Source organism: Lutzomyia longipalpis, chromosome 3 (assembly GCF_024334085.1).
Source record: "Lutzomyia longipalpis isolate SR_M1_2022 chromosome 3, ASM2433408v1".
NCBI classification, from domain to species: domain Eukaryota; kingdom Metazoa; phylum Arthropoda; class Insecta; order Diptera; family Psychodidae; genus Lutzomyia; species Lutzomyia longipalpis.
In genome coordinates, this window is record NC_074709.1 from 5,585,021 (window position 1) to 5,611,752 (window position 26,732).

General features: G+C 36.6%; 4 protein-coding genes across 5 annotated transcripts in view; all 4 read left to right on the forward strand.

Moving 5' to 3' along the window:
- LOC129791558 (trifunctional purine biosynthetic protein adenosine-3) overlaps positions 1 to 26,732 on the forward strand; it is a 1,078,967-nt gene that overhangs the window by 911,409 nt on the left and 140,826 nt on the right. The gene's annotated exons all lie outside the window — the stretch shown is intronic.
- The window catches only part of LOC129791559 (potassium/sodium hyperpolarization-activated cyclic nucleotide-gated channel 3), a 1,048,222-nt gene that overhangs the window by 770,305 nt on the left and 251,185 nt on the right, over positions 1 to 26,732 (forward strand). The gene's annotated exons all lie outside the window — the stretch shown is intronic.
- LOC129791609 (uncharacterized) overlaps positions 1 to 26,732 on the forward strand; it is a 309,820-nt gene that overhangs the window by 31,903 nt on the left and 251,185 nt on the right. The gene's annotated exons all lie outside the window — the stretch shown is intronic.
- The window catches only part of LOC129791564 (uncharacterized), an 81,142-nt gene continuing 54,863 nt past the window's right edge, over positions 454 to 26,732 (forward strand). Inside the window, exons 1-2 of the mRNA XM_055829766.1 lie at positions 454 to 870; positions 26,149 to 26,338. Coding sequence (XP_055685741.1) covers positions 844 to 870; positions 26,149 to 26,338 — 217 coding nt within the window. The 5' untranslated portion in view covers positions 454 to 843. The remainder of the gene's footprint in view (positions 871 to 26,148; positions 26,339 to 26,732) is intronic.

Below are 26,732 nucleotides of genomic sequence, written 5' to 3' on the forward strand. Positions count from 1 at the left end.
ATCCCTCAACTTTAAGGAACGTATAGGTATGTTAAAGCTCCCACAGCTGCACTGTGTTCAAGGCTCTCTGACGATACTTTTCAGGGCATTGACTGTATATATGCGAGAAATAGATTGGTGAGATACTTGAAGGAAAAAAAAGGCGCTCTTCTCTCACCGCACACGGTCAACATAGTTTACGGCAGCTCCTCATCCTGGCGCGTTCGCAGCATTCCGCATACAGCTTCGTTGTGAACTTGCGCACAAGGTGCCACATGGCCAATATCTCTCTCATGAGCTTTTCTACCCCATGCGCCTACCATTTGCCCCTGTCGCACTCGCAGAAGAACTTGTATGTTGGGAGTTATGCTCTCACTCATGCCTGAGCATACTCATGGCCCTCGCGTGAGCTTGATGGTGCCAGAGAAACCTTTTCCCAGGTCTCGTCGTCGCAGTAGTTGCAAGGCCGTCGAGTGTGTCGTAGCTTTTTGGGCAGCAAAAGCTCCGTGCCGTGTCCTTGGTGGGTGGTCTCTCTCACAGCAGTAGTGTGCCAGTGTGATGTTGGGAAAATGCCCCGTGACGTCAATGTTGATTGCGACAATTGCATGAATTATAGATAAATAGACTCGTGTGACATACAAAAGTGACTACACACGGGGGTGGCTGACGGTTACTTCTCCCCTCGCACCGTGTAACCCCCGCGTTGTCGTGGACCAGAGTGGAGAGTGCTTTTCGGAGGGGGGTGTGCTTTTTGGTGTATTTGTGTGCTATATATGTGGTGACTGTTGGAATTTTCTCTCCCCCAAAACACATCATTGGAATTTTCATGTGAATTTCAAGCACACTCGTGCTGACCTCGACTTGATGGGTGTTAAAACAGCAACTGCAAAGGCAAGTTTATGTCCTCCTCTCGGTGTACCAAAAACACCAATTTCTTATTACATCAATTTACCCCCATTCAAACCCCCGTGTGTGAGTTGTCCCCACGAGACCTTTTGAGGGGTGGATGGATGCCTTTTAGCCACCCTCGCGCGCGTGAAAGCTACTGCAGTGAATATTTTATTCAATCATCAGCGAATTTATGGTCGCATTGAGATAAGTATCGATTGACCTTCTTTCTCCGGATACAGTGTGAGGGGGTGAGTTTGCCAAAAGTCATTTGTACCACTCTCCGTGGTCACCCTCTTCCCTCCCAAAGAGACTCCAAAGCCCCATCTCCATGTGAAAGTTGAGACATTTTGCTAGAAGTGGTGTGTGGAGCAACAGCAGCGTGCTTTTTGCTCAAACGCCAAACCTCACTCTCCCCCAGAGGAAAATGTAGTTGAAGGTCAGATGTTCACTACAAAAGTGTTCCAATTACATAACCCAATTGCTCTAAAGCATGATTTTTGCCATCAATGAGGAGCAAATAGAGCTTTCTCTCACTGTATCCACTCTAAAAAGGATATTGGAAATGTCACAAATTCATATTTTACATGGGAAATTATATACATACATACATAATATAAATCTCATTTTATTTCTGGCGCCTTTTACTCAATCATTTACTCTTTCATCTCCTGTTCGCACAACCATCCACCCTCATACACACAGCAAAGGTTCAAGGCACAGAGGGAAATAAATGAACTTTGCGGGATGATTGAAAAATGCGGAGATCAAAAAAGGGGTGTGGGAATTAAAAGTTAGTTAGTGCAGAGAAGCATAAAGCGAGTGTGATTCAAGTGTTTGCCAAGATTGCTTTGAAGATTAAAGAATTAACTCATGGATGGATTTGTTGGGAGTTTTGAAGTTTTCCTAATATAAGGCAACCCAATTGTGCCAGAGGGAAAATTTAAATTAATTTAATAAATACTGAAACTGCTGCAATATTGCAAATCACAGTTAAAAAAAATGTGAAAATTAACTAAAATGAATCAAGCTTGAAAAAAAATTAATAAGGTCATCGTCAAAAAATTTTGGAAACTCGATGAATTTTTAAGAATTTTAAAAGAAAAAAAATTTGACCATTTAGCTCTCATGTAGAGTTTCCAATATTATTTGACCATAACCATTGAATTCAATCAATTTTTGACAGCAATTTTCTCACTTTGACGATATATTTAACTTAATTTGTGACTGAAAGGGACAATTTTAGAAGGATAAAATAAGGTATCAGAAAGAAAGAAATATAAAAACAATCTAGGATTACCTTGGGAAATTCTGACTCGAATCCAGGCCTTTTTAGAAGCCATAAATCAGTTGATTTGCCCTAATTAAAAGAGAACAGGGCAAAAAAATGTCACTAAAGTATTTAGAAGGAATTCAAAATATCATATTTCCCAGCAAAATAGTGCAGTGTTAGCCCTTTTTTTGTAGAATGTTTTCTGTCCTACAACTCTTTCTCAGGCCGTTTTGTTCTATCTCTCAGGGAAATTGGATATTTCTTGCTTTTCCTTTCTCCTTGAGTGACTTTCTTATCCCGTTTTCTCCTATATTTTCCAGGAGTATTTTTAGGAATTTTAAGGAAAAGAAGTTTTCAATTTTTCAAAAAAAAAAATCTTCCTTTTATCCCGAAAAAAATCACATTACAGCTAAAAAATCAATTGATTCTCTCTAGATAGAAAATTGTATTCACAGCACATGTCGTGATACTCAATTGAACAATTTTCAATTTCCAATAGCTGTGAAATTTTAAAGCAAAACCACAACTAAAAATGAATATTCTTCCACACGGATATGGGGGGTGGAAGAAGAACGGAAAAAAGGTCTCCTCCAGTGTTTTTTTTTTGGGAAATTCGTTCAAGTTTTTTTCTTGTGTGTTTCTCACTCTTTCGGCTGTGTTTTGGAAGGAAAAATATAACAAGAAATTGTGCTTGTGACGAAGAACGGGAAAAGTTTATTTCCGCCAAAACGATAAGAGGACTCACATTTCAATAATAGATTTTTTCCTTTTATGTCACCAAATCTACATAACATTTCTCTGTTTGAGACGAAATTTTACTTAACCATATCCCCGCAGAGAGTCACATTTTATTCGCTTTTAAACGGGAAACTTCAATCTTATGTAACATTGTGGGTGGATATTGGGGTTTATGGTGGTGGTAGAAATTGGAGCGCTATTGCCGAAGAAGAAGAAAAAAAAAAGGAAAAGGGATTGAGAGGTGGAAGATGGCAAAGAGCTGAAGAAAGAAGAAAAAAGAGAACCATAAGGAAATGTATAATTTTTCCAGCAATGTAATCGTTTCCGTGGTTCACTCCCCAATATTGACATTATTTATGTTATGGAAAGTGGGTGCGTCCTATGAGATGGTGTGGAGGGATGATGTTACAATTTAGCATGTATGATTTATGCAAATATCACTTTTCTGACGCTTTCAGCGACATCCACCATCCTCGGTGTACAGAGAATTTTCCCACGCAGCTCCCCAAGCTGCCTAATGATAACCAAACATGATGGATAATTGTATGATTTCCTCCTATTAACATTTTAGTTTATGCGCAGAATTTCCTAAAGTGTGTGTATATTAAAATGTTCAACCACTGTTAATTGTCTTGTCTAAATACTTCGCGACATGTTCATCAATACGTTGGGAATTTGAACATTTGTACCAGTTTTTTGTGAATATTCTAATTAAATTCAATTTGTGTTTTATTTTTATTTTCATTATTTTTATTTAATTTTATTGTTGAGAGCTTTTTTTCGGTAGGTAATTGTTGCAACAATTAATTTCAATCTATATAATAAAGAAAGGTCTGTTTGTTGGTAATCTTCCGTCGTGTTCGGCTATACAAATCTACACCGTTTGACCGATCGCGATGAAATTTGGTACAGAGGCTCCTTATATCAGGCGGTTTCGAGTGGCCGTATCCATTTTCCCCCAAAGCCCCCCTTCAGGTAGCCCCCATATAAAAGTCATGCATTTTTTGCGAATTTTTGAATTTGGCGCCGGAAATATTGTATGAAAATGATTTCTTCTCTTTGCAAAATTTTTTTCCGGGATTGATAAGTGGCCCTAATCTCCCTTTACACCATCACAGTTTATTTTCTCTGTAAAATTTGCGCGAAGCGGGGCGAGGTAAATTGGAGCGAAGCGACAATTTACCTCGTTTGATCAATAAACTATTTAAATTTTTCGTACAAACTTTTCTTTTTTTTCAAATTATTCGTAGTCTTCGTAATAAAATAATTTTGGAATCTCAAGGAGTTTCAATAGCGATTTTCGAGTCAATTCTTTAAGCAATAAATTGAAAATTTCCTTGCGTCGTTAAGTGACCAAATATTGATCAGAATTTAATATTTTCCCTTATGGAAAATATACATAAGTCGAAAGCTCTTCTTCCAGAGCCGAAAGCTTTGGAAAAACTATTGATTTTTCCTTTTAAACTCCTGGTTGAAAAGAAAAATCTAGACTGGATCAACAAAAAATAATAAATCACGTCAGAAGTAAAAATTTTTTTTCATTCTAAAAAATTTTTGAAGTTCCACATTATGGTCAATTTTGTTCCTGTAGGGTTTCCAAAATTATTTAATCACCAAAGAAATTTACCAAAGAATTGTATTTTTGCTTTGAACTAAAAGAGATTGAATTAAAGTCCTAATAATAAAATGAATTTAGCTTAGAAGAAGTTATTTTAGGTTATTTCCATAAAAATATAATAAATTCTTCTAATTACCTCCCATAAAATTCATTTCAATTGAAACATCAAAATAATAACATCCAAATTATCTTTTTCAGATTTGATTAAATTAAAAGACCACACTTTTAAGTATTTTGTGTGAAAGTTGGAAATATTTATCGGATTAGTCGGTAGCCCTTTTTAGTAATTATCACAAATTGTGCTCCGCATGTTTTCGTCTGGGCCAACACCGAAATAAATTACCCCAGTCTGTGATTGTTGCTCTCTCGCCCGGTACATTGTGGAGGGTAGTTTAACTCAATTCAAATTCCCTGAGAGAGCCACCCTCACATGCCGCACTAACGTACATCAAAATGACTTTTTCATTCCCTTAACTCTCAATTGTGGTCTACCATCTCTGCATGAGTGTTTCCTCCAAAATGAAGTATGGTCAGCAAAATTGGTCTGTCAGACATTTCATGTGCTATATACATATACATTTTCCTCTGGGCCGTGCCTGCAGAGGAAGGATACTCGAGATGTGAGGCGCGATAGGTGAGAATTAAGCACACGTTTGGCTATATATGGGAGGAAACAGCAGAAAAAAGCTCAACTGGGATGGGAGTTATTTTTCCCGGACAAAAGAAAAAAGCATAAGAGATATTTCCTGGATGTATTTTCTCGTTGGTTGTGCTGATAAAAGCCAGCATTGAGTTGGAAATATTCACAATTTAGAATTTGCTACACTATGTCATTTTAGCGGAACAAAATAAAATGTAATGTCTGTACTTACGTATAATGGGACGAGCTTTAAAGCTCACATCCCGTCAGTCCACCCACACGTTGTAGGAGGAACTTTGTGCAATAACAATGTTGGGTTGCGGAGCACACGCGCTTGAGGATGTTTGTATGAAAGTGTGCAACCGCGTCCTGAAGTCACGCTATAATTTTATCTGACATGTGTCAGTGCAAATGACTAAACTAGCTACACTCTGGTGGTTTTTCAACCCACATCCGCCCACTCTACTTCCTCCAGCCCCCCCTTCCAAAACTCACCCCTCCAGTCGACCTACCTTCAAACATCTCACAAGTAAATTTCACACAAACTACCCCATCTCGGATGGCAGCCGAAGCGGAATTTTGTACACTTATGTGTATGTTTAATTTGCTAATGTTGGCACATAGTGTTGAAGGTAATTTACATACATCTTGCATTAACCATCACCGGTGGTACATAACATACAACACAACTCTGTGATGGGGGAAAATGGCGCGGGATTTACAAAGGAAACCTCATTTTTGTTCCATCTATTCAAAACAATGTGAGAAATAATTAAGGAAAACTTTCAACCAGAGAAAGCTTCTTTGTATCCACCAAAATAATTATCTTCTGAAATCTCTTGAGAATGTTACTTTTGTCTCATTGCATATGTGTGAAATCTCTGTGAGATGTTTTTGTTATAGAAAATATCTAATCTAAAAGTTTTATACCTTAAGTAAGCTTAAGCTTCACTAGTCTGCACAAAGGACAAATAAAATTTATTTATTCTAGAAGTTTTAGGAGCATATTTTAATCATTTTATGGATTATGGGAAAATTGTTTTGTTATTTCTTGATTAAATTTTGTCGGAACTTTGCCAAAATTTAAACAATAATGGGTGAAAAACACTAGTCAGGCACATTTAAGATTTATTAAGAATTACTTGAGCTTTCATAAAATTTTTTAAAATTATTTAAGTAAGTAAAGTTTTAAGAATTTCTGAGAAAATAATTAAGATTCTTAAGTTTTCTTAAACGAAACTGAGGCTGAATCAGGCTGTAAAAATCATACAAAATATGCATTTTGCTCGATTTACTTAAGAAATTAAAAGATTTGCTTAAGAAAACTTAAGAATCTTAAATTTCTCTTAGAAATTCATAAGTATTTCTTAAAGATTCTTAAGAAATCTTATGAAAACTTAAAACACTCTTAAGAAAACTTAAAGAATCATCAGAAAATTTAAGTCTTTCTTAAGGAATCTGACTAGTGAATTTCACCCAAAGTGAATTTAGCTTGATTAATAGAAAATATCAAATTCAACATTCAATTTCGAGGAATTAAAATCGATCATAAACGTTCTTTGATGTGGATTAAGGAGATTTTGCATAAATTCCTCAGATTTCAAAGAATTAAAAATCATTATGAATTTTTAAAAATCAACGGAAAAAAAGCAAAAGAAGTAGAATAAAATCCCTCAAAAGCTAAACAACAAAATATTATGAATATTTCACTCGATAAACTGAAAAGTTGACTACCATATTTAACCAACAGCGTATGAGGGTGGTTTCGAGAACCTGCCATACAGCAAAAATATCTGTGGGGATGACGCGATTTGTGGGATTGGAAATGGGGGCGCGGTGGGTCGACCAATCACGTATATAGAGAGGAAAAATTGATGTGACATGAAAAATATGTTCTAAATAAGCCGGAATAAAATAGATTAAATCTGTATTAACTACATGTCGACATAATATTTGTGAAGAGAACGCCAAACGAGGGAATAATAAATCATAATTGATGAGGTGAATGTAATATTTTATTCATTTCCCTCACCACCCCCTCGTCAGACCTTCTTCATCTTTATGTATGCGACAATATATAATATTGAACCAGTACCAATTTTTGCAATATTTCTAACTAATGTCTGACAGTTTATTTTCAAGATAACGCTAATATATTTTTTTTTCTTCGCTCCCCTCAAGCAGATTCCCCTGCAATTAATCTAAAATTCTCATAAAATGAGACAAAAAGAATATTCAGAGGATTTTTTTTCTTAAACAAAATGAGACAAAATTAAGGATTTTTTGACGAAATAGTTAATTGAATTAATTGAAATGATTAATGATTTGGAGGGACAAAAAAATAATTAATTGTTATTGTTAAATCTTTAATCCAACAACTAATGCTAGCCAATGTTTAATTTGTACATTCTCTGTGGTAATTAAAATGAGTCCATTTAATTCTCTGCAAAAGTCAGTGGAAAATTCTTCTCATTCTCCCTCACAGAGTTGGTAATTTGAGTAAAATAGCTTCGCCGTCACAGAGAGATGTGTCTCACACCTTAAAAGTGTGCTAATTATGAAATATTTCACCATTAAAGAATCTTTGGAACGACACTATGGGAATGCCCAAGGAACACCTGTGGGATAGCTAAGGATATTTAATTTTTTTTACAGCTTAATTGTCTCCTTGGTTGAACATCATTGTTCAACAATACGACTTTAGGAACTCCACTGACACAATCTCGAATTTATTTGCATAGAGAGCAAATTCTTTTTAATTATTCCACCCATTCATTTGCTTATAGGGGGTTTTATGGTGAATTATGCGTATCTCATTTTGTCCGGGGGATATGTTGACTCCATGAGTGGCTTTGGGAGATTATTTTGAGGTTTAACCAAGAGCTTTCTGCGGGGGGTGAGAGGGCGACGCATAGGCCGGTTCCGAGATAAATGCTCAAGAAGGATCTTGTTGGGTTGTATGAATCCTCTTTGTGTACACCATACTGATGATAGATATCCTCTAGCTTCGAAAAATTGATTTTACATTCGTGTGTGTGTGTGGAAAACGGAAAAGGCGGAAGCTGGATATTTTCCAAGGCGCATCAATTCACTATTTTTGGCCACATTTGCCCATAATCATTTATTCTTCCTCTCTATTTTTACACGTTACGATATATAGTCAAAATAGCATTCTATTAGTTCAATGTGTGCAATTTCGTGATTATATTATACCTCCTTGACTACCGAGATTGGCGATGTGTTCCCTCAATGGGGATACCTCTCCATGTGTGTGTGTGTGGAAAGCTTAGTGTGGAGGAGTAAATTTACGAGAGTACTCGACATTGCCAGCAAGTTGGCTAAATGAACCGTAAATACTAAACTATAAATTTCAGATCCGTGGTGTAGCTTTCCGGTGACACACATTCATCTCATTGGGGTGCGGGATAAAATTGAAAAGGGGCGGTACATCCCTTTTTATTCTTCATCATTTTATACCAAACACACTGTCAAATTGCTATTTATACGTGGCTATGTGTTTTTCGGCTAACACGCCACAGAGAGGCTTACATCCACAGTCCCTAAATTAATGGTGTGATGACCATTTTATGATCATCTCACCCACAATACTCCCCCGAAAGCTCTGTGCGGAGCTTTTCTTCATTTCCAACTTTTCCGTCACATTTCACTTCACGATCCGATACACTGTGCTGGAAATTATTATCTTATATATATTGGAAAAGCCTCTTTCTGTTAGTCAAATGGTTCCTATTCTTAAATGGTTTTCTTACTGTTTTATCGCAAGATTTTCCAGGATATTTCTATGCAATATAGGTACCTGATGAAGGGGGAATTATACGTACAGAAATATAGTTAAGGATAAAAATCATTAAAGTGTGTTGTCTTTGGATTTAATGAGAGTAAAAAATAATTTTCTTTGTAGCTTTGTGGCTAGATTCAGATGTGATAAGCAATTTTCCTGTAAACTTGTAAAGAAAAAGTCGTTTTTGAACGTTTCTGATAAGCCTTTCGACTTATTTCGAGAATTTTCATTACAAAAATATTCTCACTTCAAAAAAATGTAGAAAATTGTATAGGAAACTTGCCCTTCATATCAGAATCTATCCACTGAAAAGCAGTACAAAATTCTAAATATACTCCAAAATCTATTTCACGGAAATTCCTACCATACCTTCCTGCCACAAAACTTCCTCTAGGAAATGCATTTTCCTAGCGTATTCTTAGAATAAAGGGAACAGATATTCAATGACTTAAAGTCCTTAAAGTACAAAGTTCCCCCCGCTTAGGGAAGCTTGGTGAAAATTCTGGTAAAATGATGAGAAAATTTCCATATTTAGCATTGAAGGTTGTAAATGGGTGGGAATTGGGGGCGTAAATATGCGGTATATACTGGGAAAATTCAGGAAAGTTGTTTTGCTAAATCCGCAGATATGATAATTTGCATATGCGTGAATTAACCTGTTCACGCGCCAGAAACGCCCCGGATCAATGTTTGGGTGACCTCGTCATGAAGGCGCCAATTCGTGCGCGCGTGCACGGGGGTTATCTGTTTGTGAGATGTTTAGACAATTTGTACAATTGATTACCACAAAACCGTAATTCCATGGCAATTCAATGGAAAACCCACCATCCGCCGCTTTCCATTTTAACAATACGGCCTCTCTCCCGTTTTTGGGATTACATTTAGGGATGGGCGATGGGTGTGAGTTATAAAATAAGCTCAACGGCGTCTCAATGGGGCAGCACAGTACACAGCACTGTAGAAGTTACGGGGGTTGGAGACGAAATTAAAACTGAATTTTCCCGGAGATTCTTGAGTTTTCTTAGCAAGATAAACATTTTATCATATACACACACAATAAGTCGGGAAAGACGATAAGAAGAACATCGTTTAATTTCATTGTGAATACAAATTAAATTTCCTCTCGATTTTCTTCCGTTATTCACAATTTATTTTTTGCATTGTAGAATAATCCTTCATCTTTGGGCGCCCCCCTCATTTTGCCATCAGATGCACTCAATCATGCATTATTCCCAATTTGGAGTTTTCCAATATATATTTGTTGTTGTTGTTGAAGCATAGAAAATAGCGGCAACGAATGCGGAGCTATAAAAACAATTCACTGCAGCACAAGACATAACTTAGTGATTGTTTCAGAAACAATAATGAAATTGTGAGAGAGTCACAGAAAAAGGGAAAATCGGGGAAAAATCAATGATGAAAAGTAGTTCAATCGTAAAGATACGAGCGTATTTGAGGATACGAGCCAAAGGAGGTGCTGATGGTAGGATAGAACATAAAGCATTTCAAAAGAAGGGATGCTGTGTTGAAGCTCGCCAAAGCGCCTTTCCATTCCAATCCAATTCCAATTCTGTATACTTTTTATTAGTCTACATAGCCTAGGAAGAAAAAATCGACAAAGCTCATCTCAATTAAAGACTCCATTGTCTCGAAGAATGAACTTTGTGATATGCTCGATTTACTTCGAATTTATTTGATCTTTTAGTCTCTTTTTATTTACACGTTTTACTTTTTTTCGTTTTAAATTAATTAAAAATGGAAAAGTCGTTAAAGCCTAAACGGGAAATTTCAATTTATTCAACAACAAAAAAGCGGGAAATTCGTGCTTAAAGCTGAAAGCTCTTAAATCTGTATAATAGCCAAGATGGTCAACAATCATTTACACATAATTTTACACTCCCACTTTGCATTAATTACTGCAAAACATACATTTACTCAGACATAAAAAACCACCATAAGAAGAAAATTATTTTTCCAAACAAAAAACGAAAGAAAAATCCTTTGAAAATAATCTTCTTTGCACTTCCCAGAAGTATACAGATGGTTTAAGATCAGGTTTAGGGAATGGGGGACGGGGCAAGGGAAGCGCAGTCATAAAAAAAAAGGCGCTGTTGTGTGGAAAATAAATACTGTGGTAATCTTTTATATGCGCGCAATTCTTTTCCCTTTTTTGTATCCACCAGCCAAGAGGGACAGTCTTCGTTGGGGAGGAAAATTACTTTGGTGAATGAAAACGCTAATTAAGTTTTAAATTAATTATGGGGTGTGTACGGGGTGGACGGGGCGGAATTTCCGTGCTCATTTGAGGGGTGGTTGAAAGTGGCCAGAAGAAAATGTTTGTGACATGGTGAGAAAATGAGATTTCATCTTATGCGCGTAAGAGTTTCCGAATTTTACTTTTCCGGACATATTTTTCATTCTTTCTAAGTCCTAAATCAAAAAACAACACCTTTTGCCCTGATAGGATTCGCTGATCCATGGGAATCCAATTAATTTTTCTTTACCCCAGCGGGATACTAATTAATTAGGAACATCAATTGGGTCCTTCCTTTTTAATATTCACGTCCCCTTGCAACCGGAAATGCCATTCCGCTGGAAGTCCTCGCAGCGAAGGGATGATGAAAAATTCACCCCATCAGAAATGGCGTGAAAAATTACTTCTATCCCATTGATTCCATTTCATAATCCTCCTCTCTCCCAGCTTCTTATACAACACCCCCATCCACACTGAACGTGCTTGGGTGGATGAAACTAATTTTTCCCTTGTGCCCTTTTTGTCATAATTAAATAACCTCAGGCTAGGAAATAATTGAAGGAAAACTCGGCAAGATTCTTGAGAATATGGAAATTTACTTAAAGGTGTGTGTGTGTGGTCTGTTGATTTAATGAGTCCATAGGAGGGAAGTTAAATTTTGAGTGTTGGAGTAAAGTGTCTTAAATTAACAGACTAGAGACAATTTTCTTAACTCCCCCCACCCCACCATCCTCTCCCTCCATCCACCACCGAGTTGATCATGTCTTGGGAATTTCTGCAAAATTGGTTTTCCACTTTGGCGGAAATAAAAGAAAACTTTCACCATATTTTCGCCCATTTTATGTACCCAACTTGAAACTCTCTCTCTCTAAAAGTCAATTAAATTCTAAGTTTTGGATAGTCTCTAAATAGTTTGTTCGCATAGTCTCGGCAAATTGGTTCGCTATGGTTTATTGCCCAATTAAAATAATGTGCAGCACCAACGAATTTGCTGCATTCTACAAGCTTTTGAAATGTCATTAAAAACAAATTTAATTCAACGTTATATTTCTCGAAATTCATATTCCATCTATACTGTCAATTGGGGTCAGTTTTTTCTTGAAAATCTTTGTATAAATTAGGGGTTGTTTTTAAAAGGCTCAGGATGAGGCTCAAAGTAAATGTTTTAATTAAAAGGACTTTAAAAATAAATTCAAAATAAAACAAACTGATTTAACTCACAGAGTATGTTGTATTCGAATAAACAGAGTTAGATAATTTGTTCATCATTCATTTTTCATTTCATTCATTTCATTTTATTCATTTCAAATATTTTTACATTATTTGAAAGATACACAGCTAATAGCTCCAAGGCTGTTTTAGCTGGTTTTAGAGTTACAATTACAGAGATAGTAGGTACAAATCTTTTTTAGTGATTGACAATTTATCAAAACAATTCTGGCGTTTTATGTTTCACTTTTTTTTTAATTTTTAACGTTTGACGTTTTTTCGAATGTTTGACATTTATAACACTGACGTTCCTTTTCAAACTCTCACCATTTTTCTTCAGGCATTGACGTTTTGGCATTTTATTTCTAACGTTCGCCGTACATTTGTTAAAGTTTGACGTTTTATCGAATGTTTGACATTTGTTTTACTAATTGACATTTTTAACACTGATGTCACTTTTCAAACTCTTGACGTTTCTCTTCAAACATGGACGTCGTGTCATTTTTTTAATTAAATCTTGACATTTAAACACGTGTTGACATTTCTTTTCAAGCTCTTGACATTTTTCTTCAAACAATATAATTTCTTTTAGCGTTTTAATAAAAAAAAAAGACAAAACTGCCAAAACATTTAAAATGATTTGACACTCAAACACTGTCCGCGACTACATTACTGCTTCACTCATCAATTGCTTCCATTCACCCCAATTGACGGTACTTCTATACATAGAGCGATCCAACAGCGGGTGCTAAATGAGAAAGAGCTCGAAGAAATATGGAAATTTTCATAGTCTCATAAATCGGCAATTGTGGCAATAAATTACAAAAGCTCATCGCATTGGGGCCGTTTGACTCCTTGTATAATGATATAAATTATGTGGCGGAGTGTTGTATTTGAGTGTGCGGAATGAAAAACTCGTTAGTGATGATTTTTTTTGGCCGTGCGCCGTTTTTCCTCCACCGAAATAAACCCACCACTGCTGGAGAACTTTCCCACGAAAATGTTCTTTAATCGACATGAAGGGATCTCTCTGTGTGTGCGTGGGTGTGTTGGAAAATGATGAGAAGGAGGAGAAGAGGAAAAAAAAGAGAGAAGCAACTGAAGAGTATACCATAAATCCCCTATAAGGGAAGATTTAATATAAACACATCTAAATGCATAAATATTACAATAAATTTGCACAGAGCGATGAGTTTGGGAAAAGCCATCGGGGACGACTAAATGAGGGACTAAAGTGGAATGAAAGGTGATACGGAGACACTCAATGAAAATATTAATGTCTTCCTCAATCCATCCATTTTATTCCCTTGCTGGGTGGGTGGGTGGTGTGGAAGAGCCTGGGTGAGTATTTGTCAATGCGAAAGACACACAATTGAACCCCACCCATCCACACTGCTCCGACAGAGACCCATAGAAAATATCCAACCCACACAAATTTTCCACCACCTACATTTTCCACACCTTTCCCATGGGCACAGAGAGCTATTGCGGGTATGACAAGGAAAAGGACTTTGCTTTAGCCCCATCAAACCCATTTGGAGTTCGCTTCTGGGGTTGGGAAAAAATGGCTTGACCCTTTTGTTTTCGTATCAAGTGAACACAAGAGATTTTGAAATTTCCCCACGGAAAATCATTATCACGGAGAGGGTATTCTTCATCCGGGCCGGGGAAAAAAACAGGTGTGGGTGGGGCCCCAAGAGGGGGTGTCCAGTGGGAAAAGCTGAGTCATTTTGTACCTTGCACACGAACATGCTAAAGAAGAAATCATTTGTAGGTTTACATGGGAGGAAGTTGGCAAATTAATTAGTTAGATTTGAAATGTTAACGAGTTTTATCTCAAAAATTGATCTTCTTTTAGGATCTCTAAATGGTTTTATGATAATAAAGATGACTTTATGAGCCTTAAGATTCATAAGAGAAAGAAAATGTCTCTTCTTATGCCCGCTTTCCTCTCTATCTCTTCTTAACGTTTCTTTTTGTGTGAGTTCTCTTTTCAATTTAAAGAAAATTCTTAATGATTTTTTATTCTTTTGTGTGTTGGACATGTTTTAATAACAATTTTTTCTTTTTATAAAATTACAAAAAAGAATTTTCTAACATTAATTATTGCCTTTCTTTCTCCATTGACATGGAAAAATGAAGTTTAGAAGAATATACAAGAGAAAAAAAAAAGTGAAGGAATCTAATTATTCTTGTTAGGAGAATGTTCATTTGCAAACAGAATAAGCTACCCCTTGGCTCTCTCGGAAGCAACGGAACGTTCTACTTAACATGTAAAATGTGTCTGGTGTTGGAGAAGAATTATCCACTATGGCGTTCGTTGTAAATTTTTAATAAATTTCACCTTCCCGTTGGCCGCGCAATGTGAACAAAAAAAATTGGAGGTGGGTCCTCTGCGAAAGTATAATTTCCACCCAGTCTTTTTATTTATCCATTAACATAATGACGCGGCGATATCGCGGACCCCGCGTGCTTTCCTGTGGCGTCACCGTGGAAAATAATTTTGGCCAGAAACGACGGAAATTTTGGTGCGGGGGTGGTGCTGTTTGGGGGTGAAAAAGACGTGACAGCGTGGATGTGGGTGGGGAGAGTGGCGAAGGAAAAGTTGGTGTACTACATTTTCTGGACATGGCGCGTCACTCCAACGACGAAAAAGTGCCCAGCGGGTGGAAGAAAATGTCAACTGATGGAGATACAATTTATGTTTTATGCTTCCCCCCCCACTCCTCCCATCCCCCATTATACGAACTTTCCAATGAAATAGCAACAATTTTTCCATTTATTACTTCTCTCCCGTGGATGTTTCCTCACTCCACGTGACTCCTCGTGAGTTTTTATACCATCCAAATGGCCGTGTGGAAATTTATAAACCTCCCGGACCTGATTGTGTTTCTGATATGTTGCTTTATGTGCGACAGGGGGCGGGGGCTCCAAAGTTTATTTTACAAATTCAGATTAGTTCAGAAAGTTCCAGTATTTCTGGGATTTTGGAATGTCCTCGCTAAAAAAAATTAAACATTTTCCAAACGTTGTTCCTTTTTATTCCATTCAAATACCACACAAATGCTTGCAAAGATCGCTAAAATGTATTAAAAAAAAGTTGCTTTTATTCAAACTTCCTCTCAGAACTTTTTTTATTTAAACCACTTCCGTAATCCCCAGTTCATCCCAACCTCCTCTATATATTTGATTGATTAAAATATTTAATTTTTCCCATTTTCAAGGAAAATTTATGATTCATTATTTTGACAAATGGGAGACAAATTATATTGGCTACTGCTGAAGAAAACTTTTGTAAGACATTCGAGCTTTTCTTCTTCTTCAGTACATTCTTGTTCGCAGATATATATTTTTTTTTCGGGAGGAAAAACGGTGTGAGTAAAATTTTCATCGACCCCATTTTATTTCGCGTGTATCTCTTCGCTCTCTCGGCTTTTATTTACTCACGCTGGTAAGGAGATGACTTTTAGGATAGAAGTTGGCCCCGTGTACGTGAGCAAACGAAATATTCGGATAGAATAGAGAGCCAAAATACGAAAGCCCACACCCCTCCCTCTTGGAAAATCGAGTGTTTTCCGGGAGGACTAAAAGTTAGATGGTGCGAGATGGGAGAGAAATCATGAATATTCTACAATTTTATCTTGTATACATATCTAACACAAACCTATATTCCGTGTGCGAGAGGAGCTATATAGCAGTACGGTTGCAGAGAATGGAAAAAAAAGCATCCATTGTGAGAAGAAAGTGGCACACATATAGAAAAGAGAGCATTTTGATAAATTAATTCTTTGACGTCATTATGGGTGGGAAAAGTACGTGATTTGAAGACAATTGAAAATGCGGTCGTTTGTCTATTTGTTCAGTGTAGGAGTTTAAATGGATATACCAAATTATCTATTTTATATATATCTACAATTTCTATTTTGCGCATTAAATACGAATCGCATACATATACATATGTGTACACAGGGGATAGAAGATGAAGGATGAAAAAGGAACCTGAGAAAACCATTAGGAAGGTGAATCACATGGAAAATACGAAAGGAATTCAGCATCTTTCATTCCGTGGCATGAGCATACAAGTGGAAAATTCAAGTGGGATGTATTCAGACGATGAAAAGTACCCCCCTTTTGCCATTTTCAATCTTACAATTCTATTTATGTAATGGAAAACCTCCGAAGCTCATTTTCTACATTTTACACATTCACCATGAAGAAATATATTGGCTCCTCTCCCGAAGGAAAATTCAAAGCATCATGTGTGAAAAACAGATTTTGAGAGAAGTTACATTTTTTTTTGAAAAGGTATATAAAGTGAATTTTATCAAAAAGCTAAACTACAGACACTCTGTCAATTGATTGGCGGGATTCTTCTTCACATCCTTTTCTGATTTTAAGTTGGTTTTCGAAGGAGTTTATTCATTGGCATATCAAAACCCAGAGAGCGAAATAAAGAGACAAAGTGACGTCATTTTTTACATTTTTCCAGAAATCTTTGTCGGTTTTTTTCTAGTTGATTCCAGTGGAACATATAGAAAGTTTCATTGGCAAATTCTTTTTTTTTTATTCTCTACAAAAATACTCGTATCCTGATTTTTCCTAAATGAATAAGGAATTTTCCCAAAAGGAAATGAATAAACTCCTTTATTATTTTTATGCATTTTTGCAAAGATTTTATTCATATAATTTCATTCACCAACATTTTGAATAATTATTAAAGAAAAAATGAAAAAGATAAATAATAAATAAAAATCTTAAGAATAATTTGATTTAAAAGATTTCATTTCTGCCATTTATTCTTATTAAAAATGAGAAGTTTAAGCAACAAGATAAGCTCGTGGCAACTCCTTAACTTTTTAATTTTAAAACTCAATTCACAAATCTTCATAAATCAATTTAAATGGGTAGTTGTTGAAGAACAAAAAGGGGGAATGTGAGAAATTTAAATTTTCACTTGAAATTGATGTAGTGGATGTAGTGTCAATTTAAGTGTGTTGTTGTATATATGAAAATGAATTCCTTCAGTCTGCTTCTCCATTTTAATCCAACATCTCATGTGAGACTTTCATGTGCAAGAATATGAGTATCTTTGGTGAAGAAGAGTTGGAGGTACAGAGTGCATATAAGCGAAATAACATGTGGGGATTTTTCGTCGAAATATGAAATTTATTCGCATAAATTTGAATTCATGTTCACAAATGGGTTAATTGAAGTCATACTTTGTGGTTTAGATTCGCTATATATGGATCACCACCATCCACTGCTCTGAAGGAATCTCCGTGAATACACACCAAGCTGGCGAGAACATTTTGTGTGAAATTTCGCTTCTTTTATTACTTAAGCCCCTCCGTTTGTGCTTGAATAAATACACCAAAGTCAGTGGAAGAATGGTGGTATAAAAACATTTATTTAACCTCCATATACGCCATAAAGCGTACAGAGGTCTGTGAGGTGGAGGGAATGCGGGGGAATGTGTGGAGCCGCACGAAAGGAACGAACCGAAAGTTTCAACCTGATGTCAGATTCGCAAATACAGCATTAACATGTACTGCGTTGAATTTTGGCAGAAAGGAAATTAGGCGAAGAAAGTGTTTTTCTTTTAGATTAGACTCCAATCTTCGTCACAGACGACGAATATAAATAAAATTTAATGTTGCTATATACATTGCACGTACGTAACACATAGCTGTGTGTACACACATATCTAAATGAATTGAATTGAAAGGAAAATCAGGCGCTCTACAAACACTTTTAAATCTCTTTCCCTTCCTCGTGATGTATTTTTATACCACACGGAGAAAAATAATGGAAATTATTCTATTTTCGCATTGAGATTCTTTTTAGAAAAATAATTGCTATTGCTCTTATCGGTACAATGGAGGCGCCTGGTAGTTAACGAGCGCTTCAGCTAGATTCTGATATGAAATTCAAAGTTCCTATATAATTTTTCTACAACTTTTTACTATACAAAACTCCTGAAAAAAATGACGAAAAACTTCCAAAAAGAAAAATTACGATGAAAAGCTCAATAAAGCTCAAGAGAAATATCTGTTGCATATGTAAGTTGGCTTTTTGTATTTAGATTATTTTTAAGCAAAAATTATTTTTGTAATTATTTCCTTGAATAAAAACTCACAGCCACTGAAAATGATGCGATGAGCATCGAAAGCTATGGACCCAATGCGTTTTAATTCTTTGGATCAATTCAGGAAAATTTAACGACGCTTTCAGGTTCAAAAATTCTTTAAAAAAAGCTCAATAAAGCTTTCACAAATAAAACATAAATATTCACAAAAACGTAAAAAATATAACTTGTTAAAAAATCATAAAGAAAAGTTCTATATATTCGAGCAGTGGAGACGCCAGGTCGTGTATTTTGCTAGTAAGGTTATTGTGAGAAAATTCTAGTTAAGCTTCTGGACATTTTTTTTTAAATCATGTCGCTGGTTAATTATTCAGTGTACTCTAAGTATGGAAACTTTTAATTACTTACCTCTAGTTGATGCTGAGGTGAAAAGCTATGCACTGCACATGGTATGAAAAGCCTTCAGCAAGATATTCAGCTGATATTTCTTGTTCCGTCCAGGGGGTTCCGTTCTGTGGAGTATGGAGATTTTCCCGGAGTAAGGTGTGAATAGTGTCCAATCAGGAGCTCCTCTGTGTTTTCGTTATACGGAGGACGCACGAAATTTCATCAGTGTAGTGTGCACTAAATATGGTGTGAAGAGACACCAAAAGGGGTTTGAGGTACATTTACGTTTGAAAGTTCCGGGTAGGAAAAGCTTTTGAAATGTCACGGCATTGGAGTGACAATATTTCCCACATATTGTTTAAATAATAAACTTTCTCAATTCCCACGCCTGACACACCCCAATCGTATTCACTCACGTCTTAGGAGGAAACTTGTGTGTGTGTAATTCAATAGACCAAGAGCTGAGGTATAGGAGAGAAGAACGGCGGATGATTTGATGGGTGAATCATCATTTGATGTGCAAATATTACAAAATGTGTATCCCCATCGTGTGTGTATATAGAATTTTCCCTCTCTGCTCCATCAGCCTTTTCTTTTCTCCCTCCTAGCGCAGAAGTAGGTATACTTCATCCCTCCCCCACCGTGTGAATGTATGTATTTTATATGGGGAATCAGCCGAAAAACATGAAAATCCCCCTCGAAAACTCACGGGAGGCCTCTTTCGGGGAAGGCGTCAAGGAAAGGGATGGGCGCACACCAAGAGGCAGGTGTGTGGGGATGTTGCAAAGGGATGGGAATTTGGCGTGTGTATTTGTTTGCTCTCCAAGCCATTCCTGTAGACGAGATACATCTACAAACAGACAATAGTTTTCTGGGTTAACAATGGCACAAACATCCTCGGTGCTTTAGGATGACGCTCAGGAGATGGGAATTTACAATGAGATTGCTTTCCACCCCATTCTCGGGCAGACTCTTCGGCTTCTGTTTCAGTCGCATACCCTCAATATATATATCCTCAACACACAATATTCCTTCGATCCATTTGGACGTTTCCTATATATACATATGCATGGCAAGGGCATATAAGGGGCTGTTAATGGGAAGTTTTCAATCTTAACTTCCCGTAAATTTACGGTTCCCAATTTAACCTAGGAATTGTTCTGATAAATTAATAACATTGTGCTTACGTACACGTCTCGTTGGGACGAGGGATTTGCAAGACAATCAAAAAGGGTTGACGTCATACAGGGTGAAGCAATTAAAGTAGTTTATTCATTTTGAGGCTTTTAGGGCTTTTATGACATCAGGAATTGTTCTGAAAAGATTTTTTGAATTGTTGAGCTTTAATCAAAAGTCTTTTGATCAAAAATTTCTAATTTATTGGATTTCTTATAAATTCACAAAATTAACGAATTTTTTTTGCCCCACCCTGTAGATCTTATTTCTTATTTGTTCAAACAAAGGGTACAGAGATCTTACCCTTAAGTTGCGAGAGTACAAGAAGTACAGCATCTGTTCAATTTCCCACACTTCCATGTGAAAAAGTTGGGAGTTTTATTCTGAAAATTTATATTGAGAGATGACACAGATAAGTAGTACTTTTCAGCCCTTTCGGCTAGAGAGGGATTTCCAGGCATTGGATTTTGCAATTCTATCAGATGGAGGCGTGTAATTTTAAACTCAATATTATATCTTCCGTGGAGATTTCACGAAAGAATTTTCTCACAAGAAAAGTTCATTCAGTGGCTTTATCGATTCATGCCGAGAAAGAATGTTGGATGAATGAGGCTTAAGGTGGACCAAAGTCCTACAACTTCAATATGTACTGTACATTCTCAACATAACGCCCCACTGAGTAAATTTTCTCGAAATTAACTTTTTTTTTCAACACCAAACCCTCTTCAGCAAGTAAGCTTGGATGTTAATTAAATTAATCCACCCACACGATGATTTGTGCTGACTCCCACAATCGACTGCCTTGTTTGGGCCACATCTTTGCCGAAAAATTATTAAATTTAATTAATAAAGTGTGAGTAGAGCTTTTGGCTGACTAATTAATTTGTTGCTCTTAGATTTCAAGTGAATTTTGGCATTTTATTGACATTGTGTACGTTCTATGTTCTTCTTGACACAAGACTCACGTAGCTCAAATTTTACTTAAAATGTATGTTGAATTGAAATCTTGGAGCTTATTAAAATTTGCTTAAAGAAAGTTCTTTAAACAACGTTCTAATTAAAAGCTTTTTAAACTAGCTTCGTCTTTATCAATTTAACCGATTTTAATGATTCTTGTTTTCACAATTTCAGAAGAATTGCAGAAAAATTAATGAAGAGAAATTTGAAAAAAATCTCTTAAAATATTAAATTAAAATTTAAATATTCTCCATGGAATAAATTTATAAACTTAAAATGAATTCAAAGCTTTTGTCAAGATTTTAATTATCCTCGTTGTATTATAATTTTAATCATTTAACCTTTTTTTTCGAGGAAAATTTTCTGATTTTTCTTTCTTCTCTGTGTTTGCATGAAAATCATTATAAGCAGCATAACATTTTTCATATCCCCGAGAACTCCATGTTGAACGTTCCAGGGGTTGAAGGTAGAGTATTGGGGTTTGTTAGGACATGAGTGCAAGTGAAAAATTTTAAACAGATTCACATGAGGGGGTGGAAAATGGTGGGTAAACGTTGAATGAAATTCTTTTGCCGCATCGCAAAATTTAACAATATAATTTCCCTGGGTGCGTCTATATAACTTTCAACTCACGTAGATGATAAACGACTTCATGCATATATGTATGTATTTCTATATGTGTGTGTTGGTATATATTTAATTTAAGTATATATAATAAATAATTCATATACAATTGTGTGTATGTGTTTGAAGAAAAACTCATGAATTAAACATGGTGTCTTGCTTTCCCCGTGAAATGTCTGGTTGTGCTGGTAATTCCATTCTACATACTGCGGAGCATCCATTCAATCTACATATTCTGTGGGGGTAGCTATATTTATGCGTATATGTACATATGTGATGGGCAATCGTTTTGTGGTGAAACTTCGAGAGGGGTTTGAGTTATGAAAATGTCTTTCCGGTGAACAAAAACAGACTCTCAATGGGGCAAAAGTGAAAGAATTGGCAACGATTTACCGCTCATTTCGCCTCGTTTTCTCCCCCAACAAACACGCACTTTCCACCCCACCCATCCAACCCCACGTCGTTCACGCGAACGTGGGGCCAAATGATATGAGACAGTCATCAATCGTGTGGAATTGCCAAAGTCTCTCATTGCGGCAAAAGGGCGCACACAAACCCCATTGTCGCCCATCGGTGGAAGCTCAATTAAAGCTCTCGAAGGGAACTTTTAATGGTGGGGCAAAATGAATTCACATACAACACATTTAGCCACCCATTTAATTAGCTACAATTAAATAGCAATTTATTGAGCTGCCACACTCGTGTGCAAATCCGCAAGAAATAAAACTTTTGCTCAACTTTCTGCCATTTCCCCGCACCCCCGTTGCAGAGTGTCCTCCTTGACAAATTTCCCGTGAATGATTTTCCGCAAGATGATTCTCACACGGAGAATTTTCATTTCAATTCCCGCACCATCACTTCTCACACCCCATCCCCAGAGCTCTATGCTGCTGGATGAGACACCACAGTTATGGGTCGTCACAGCAGACGCTCTTTATCGAATTTGCGAATTGAATCAAATACCCCCCAACCCTTAAATTGATTTAGGATAATTGCATCATCCAGGACAGACCCTTTTTCGGTCGATAATTTCTTCAACAGGAAAGCTTATCCGGCATGGAAGATTCCTCAAGGATCCGGGGGAAATAGTGAATGTAAATATTTCAAGACAATCTGACGTGGACGGTGGGTGGGCTGGGGGGGAGGGTTATGGGGCTAAAGTGAATAATGCAGAGATTGAATTTCTAAGTTACAAATTTTGCACATTTATCGGTAAATGGGGTTGAGATGGAGATTCTCTATATTTACTTTTCTCAATCCTTTCACCACTCTGCATTTAATTGGCTCAAGGAAATTTGATATAAACTTCACGGAAGAACATTAGTTCGAGGACATAATTAGGGATTTTTTTTTGGAGAAGGAATAACACATATATTCGCTCTAAAAAACTTTTGAAGCTCAAAGAAAAAAAATTGTTTTTTTTTGTGAAAAAGAAAAATTTGTGAAAGGAAGAAAAATATTTTGTAATTCAAATATGTTAGCATTTTCCCTTGAGCACCATTAAGCAGGATGCATTAAAAATTGAGGCAAAAGGATATGAAGTTTTTAGTTAAAAAACAACTTGTTTTTGGTATGTCTAGGAAGGAAGTAATGTTGTAAAAATTCAATCAGCTTCACAACATGAAAATTCTAGTTTTTATAAATTGATTTTCTTCCTTTTTCCTTATTCTGTTTGTCCTGTTTTGAATAATTAATAAAAATAAGAAAGCTAATGAAAAATATTTGTTTATAATTTGTTAATAAGAAAATGTTTAATTGTTTTATTACCTGTAGTTTCCCAATATCTACCTATTTATTACATTTCTTTTTAATTTTCCTATTTTATTTATATTTTTTTAACAAGTAATTCTAATCTTTCTATTCATAATTGTAAATTTAATTTAATTGAATAAATAGATATTTTCTGAAAAGAAAAGCTCTTGCTTGATATGTAATTTCTAACAAAGTATTCTCAATGGCTACCTCTCTGGTTTACACCATGGAGCTTTGACGCAAAGATACCTTAAACAAACTACAACGAATTTCTGTCAAAAAATCAAGCTTTTCAACGCGTCTAACACCATTTTGTCAAGTTAACTTTTACTGCAAAACGACGACATTTAATTTTTAGCCGTACAAACGAACGCTATGTGTTAGCAAAAGACATCAAAAATAAAATTATAAAACATTCATTCAGGGTGGAAAAAACCCCAACTTTTGCGACACAAACTGTGCGAAAAAAAATCCACCATGCAAAACTCTATTTCGTCAATGAAATAAATACATATACGAGAGTTCCATGGAGAATGAGAACAATAAACTTGTGAGCTTTTTATGGGGTGTATGTGTGCTTTTTGGGTTGGATGCAAAAGAGCGGAGGACGGATGATACACAAGCTTTTGGAATAGAGTCACAAATTCTCTGAATGTGCTTTTTGGCTCTCCTTTCTCCGCATGTGCCTTGTTATGTATATTTACAGGAAAAAAGAGCAACATACGCAGCAAAACATCGAGAAAAGTGCGGAGCTTTTTTTTTCCTCTGGAGTATGTTAGCTCAAAGCTTTTGGCCTATGAGTTCATACAGTTCGGGTGGCAAACAAAAAAGTTCGCGTGTGTGTGCGTATATTATTTTGTTGGAGCTTACAGCCACACTTACAGCGCACATTACACATTTGAGGGATGATGTGTTACAAGGACGAGAGCGGATGCTGATTTAGTAGTTAAGGGATGAATAATGGATACACCGGGGTGGCTTTCGCCATGTCTCATCCCTTCCGCGTGAGGCAAAATCATTGAGAATACAATCGCACACACAAAGGGCCATGGGGATGTTTTCGGGTGGGGAGGCCCGAATGCTCTCTCTTCCATATCGTATCCTGAAACCCATTATACTGCTATATACATAACATATATAGCATATATAGTAAGTGGGTATTATATAGAGATGTTGGAGTATAAGATTGAGGGAGTGATTTCCCAATTCCACGTGCGATACGAGAAGCACTTCCCGCGACTCCCGTCCGGAAGTCAGACAAATTGACTTTATTGCTGTGTGGTAGGCCATACCCCATTACGGGGTGGGTGGGTGAGTTGGGTGGAGGATATAAAACATTTATTGCTTCTCAACCAATTGAAAGGAGTGACAATGAAGAAGGTCCTGTGTGCTTCCCAAAAACGCAATGTAAAAGAGAGAAAATCAACCTAAATGTGGTTGCGGTGGCCAAAAATACACACATCTCCCTCCCCCCTACACGATGGAATAATATTCCTCATGGACGAGGGTATAGGTAATCCGTGGAGTAAGTATATAAAGCTCCATGCTCGTGGTTCATCAAATGAATGGGGTTTAATAACTTTTCGATACACCACATTGGGCACTGTTTGAAGAGAAACGCAATTGCTTGGAGAAATTAATGACCTCTCCGTGGCTGTAGAAGTAAACTTGATTGGATTCCTGACCACTTCCGTTGATTTATATTCACTCCCACACACCCCCTTCTCCCCCTAACATGGAGCATCTCCAAAAACCTCATATAGCAATTTGATTAATTCCCCACCAACCAACCTCTCAATGACCATCACCCTCTCCCTCAGCTAAACACTATACAACGGAAGTGATTGAACTTCCGGCCATCGCTGATGCAGAAAGTCTACAGAATTTACCGCACACACACACACAGAAGGAATCTCAATTCACACAAAATTCCCCGCAGCTATGTGACGATCGAAATCAGTTACAAAATCAAACGAGGAAAAATAACTTTTAATCCCCCACAAAAGCACAAAACGTTTTAAGATCAATAGATATGTATGCAATATTGGTTGAGCTTTCAAATTGAAAAAGCTCTATGTTACCCCGCCTCCCATGCTTTTTGTGATCCCTATGTCAAAGGGAAGGGGGTGGAGTTCTATAAATAAATTCCATTGATTAGTTTGTCATATTTGAAAATGACAAAATCCCGCGCGCGGCATTTTGCTCTATCAATAGATCAATCGTTTACGTGCATGGAGGGTATGGAAGATTTATGCTTTTTTATATGTTGCGGGGTGGGTGGGTGAGTATTACCATATATTGATATATTGTTGTTATTGTTTTCTACACGAAAAGTTTTCCATTATGTCATTCGTGAGGGGGTTGGATGGAAAGAATATTTTCCCCCGCATCGACTTTATCATCGTTAAGTCTTCTTTCTCGATTATATTTCAAGCACATTCTCTTGTACATTCTCCACGGTACATTCTCCACTGAATTGTACGTTCCTTTAAATTCTCTGATATATTATCAAGGTAGAACTTTAAACAATCCCCCATAGACCCCCTTCCACTCCTAAAACACAAACTTTGAGCTCCTCTCTCGAACTATGAAGTGTCGGATTTGTCGATACCGGCTGTACATAGTTTATCATTTTGAGTACACATGATGGGCAGAAAATCAATGAGAATAATGCTATATATATGAAGGATATAAAGAATAATGCTGAAGTATCACGTATTTTTTCTGCATCCACAATATCTCATTCGTTGTATTATTTATTTTCAGATGGATAAACTCTGGAATTTTTCCCTGACATTCCTTCTTGTGTTGCTGCTCCGAATACAACTGGGACATGCTTGCCGAACGTCTGAGTTCGCGTGTCATGGACCCAACGGATTGTGCCTGCCACTCGACAAATACTGCGACGGCAAGGACGACTGTGGGGACGGCAGTGACGAGCCAAAGTTTTGCACTGGTAAGTGACCCCATTTTCCCTACAAGATATCTCAGACACATATTTGTTTTTTTTCTCCTATTCGTATGCTCTCGCTATGTACAATAGTAATGGCAAAACCCATACAAAAAGCTTTTTGGAAGGATTCCTTGAAAGCTAGAATAATTTGGTTATTAACTTGGTTATTTTATCACAAATCTGGGAAAGCAAGAACTTCAAGAATCACTTTTTTGACCATCTTGGAATGTTTCCTTTAAATTCCATAAAATACAGCAAAATATTATTTACAGAGAAAAAGAAAAAAATCTATTGTGCTATTTTTCAACCGCATTAATCTGGAAAAACGTGGCAAAATAAAGACTAAAAAGTTTATACAGAGGAAAACCTGCAAAACCCCCGTGCAGTAGTGGTTGGC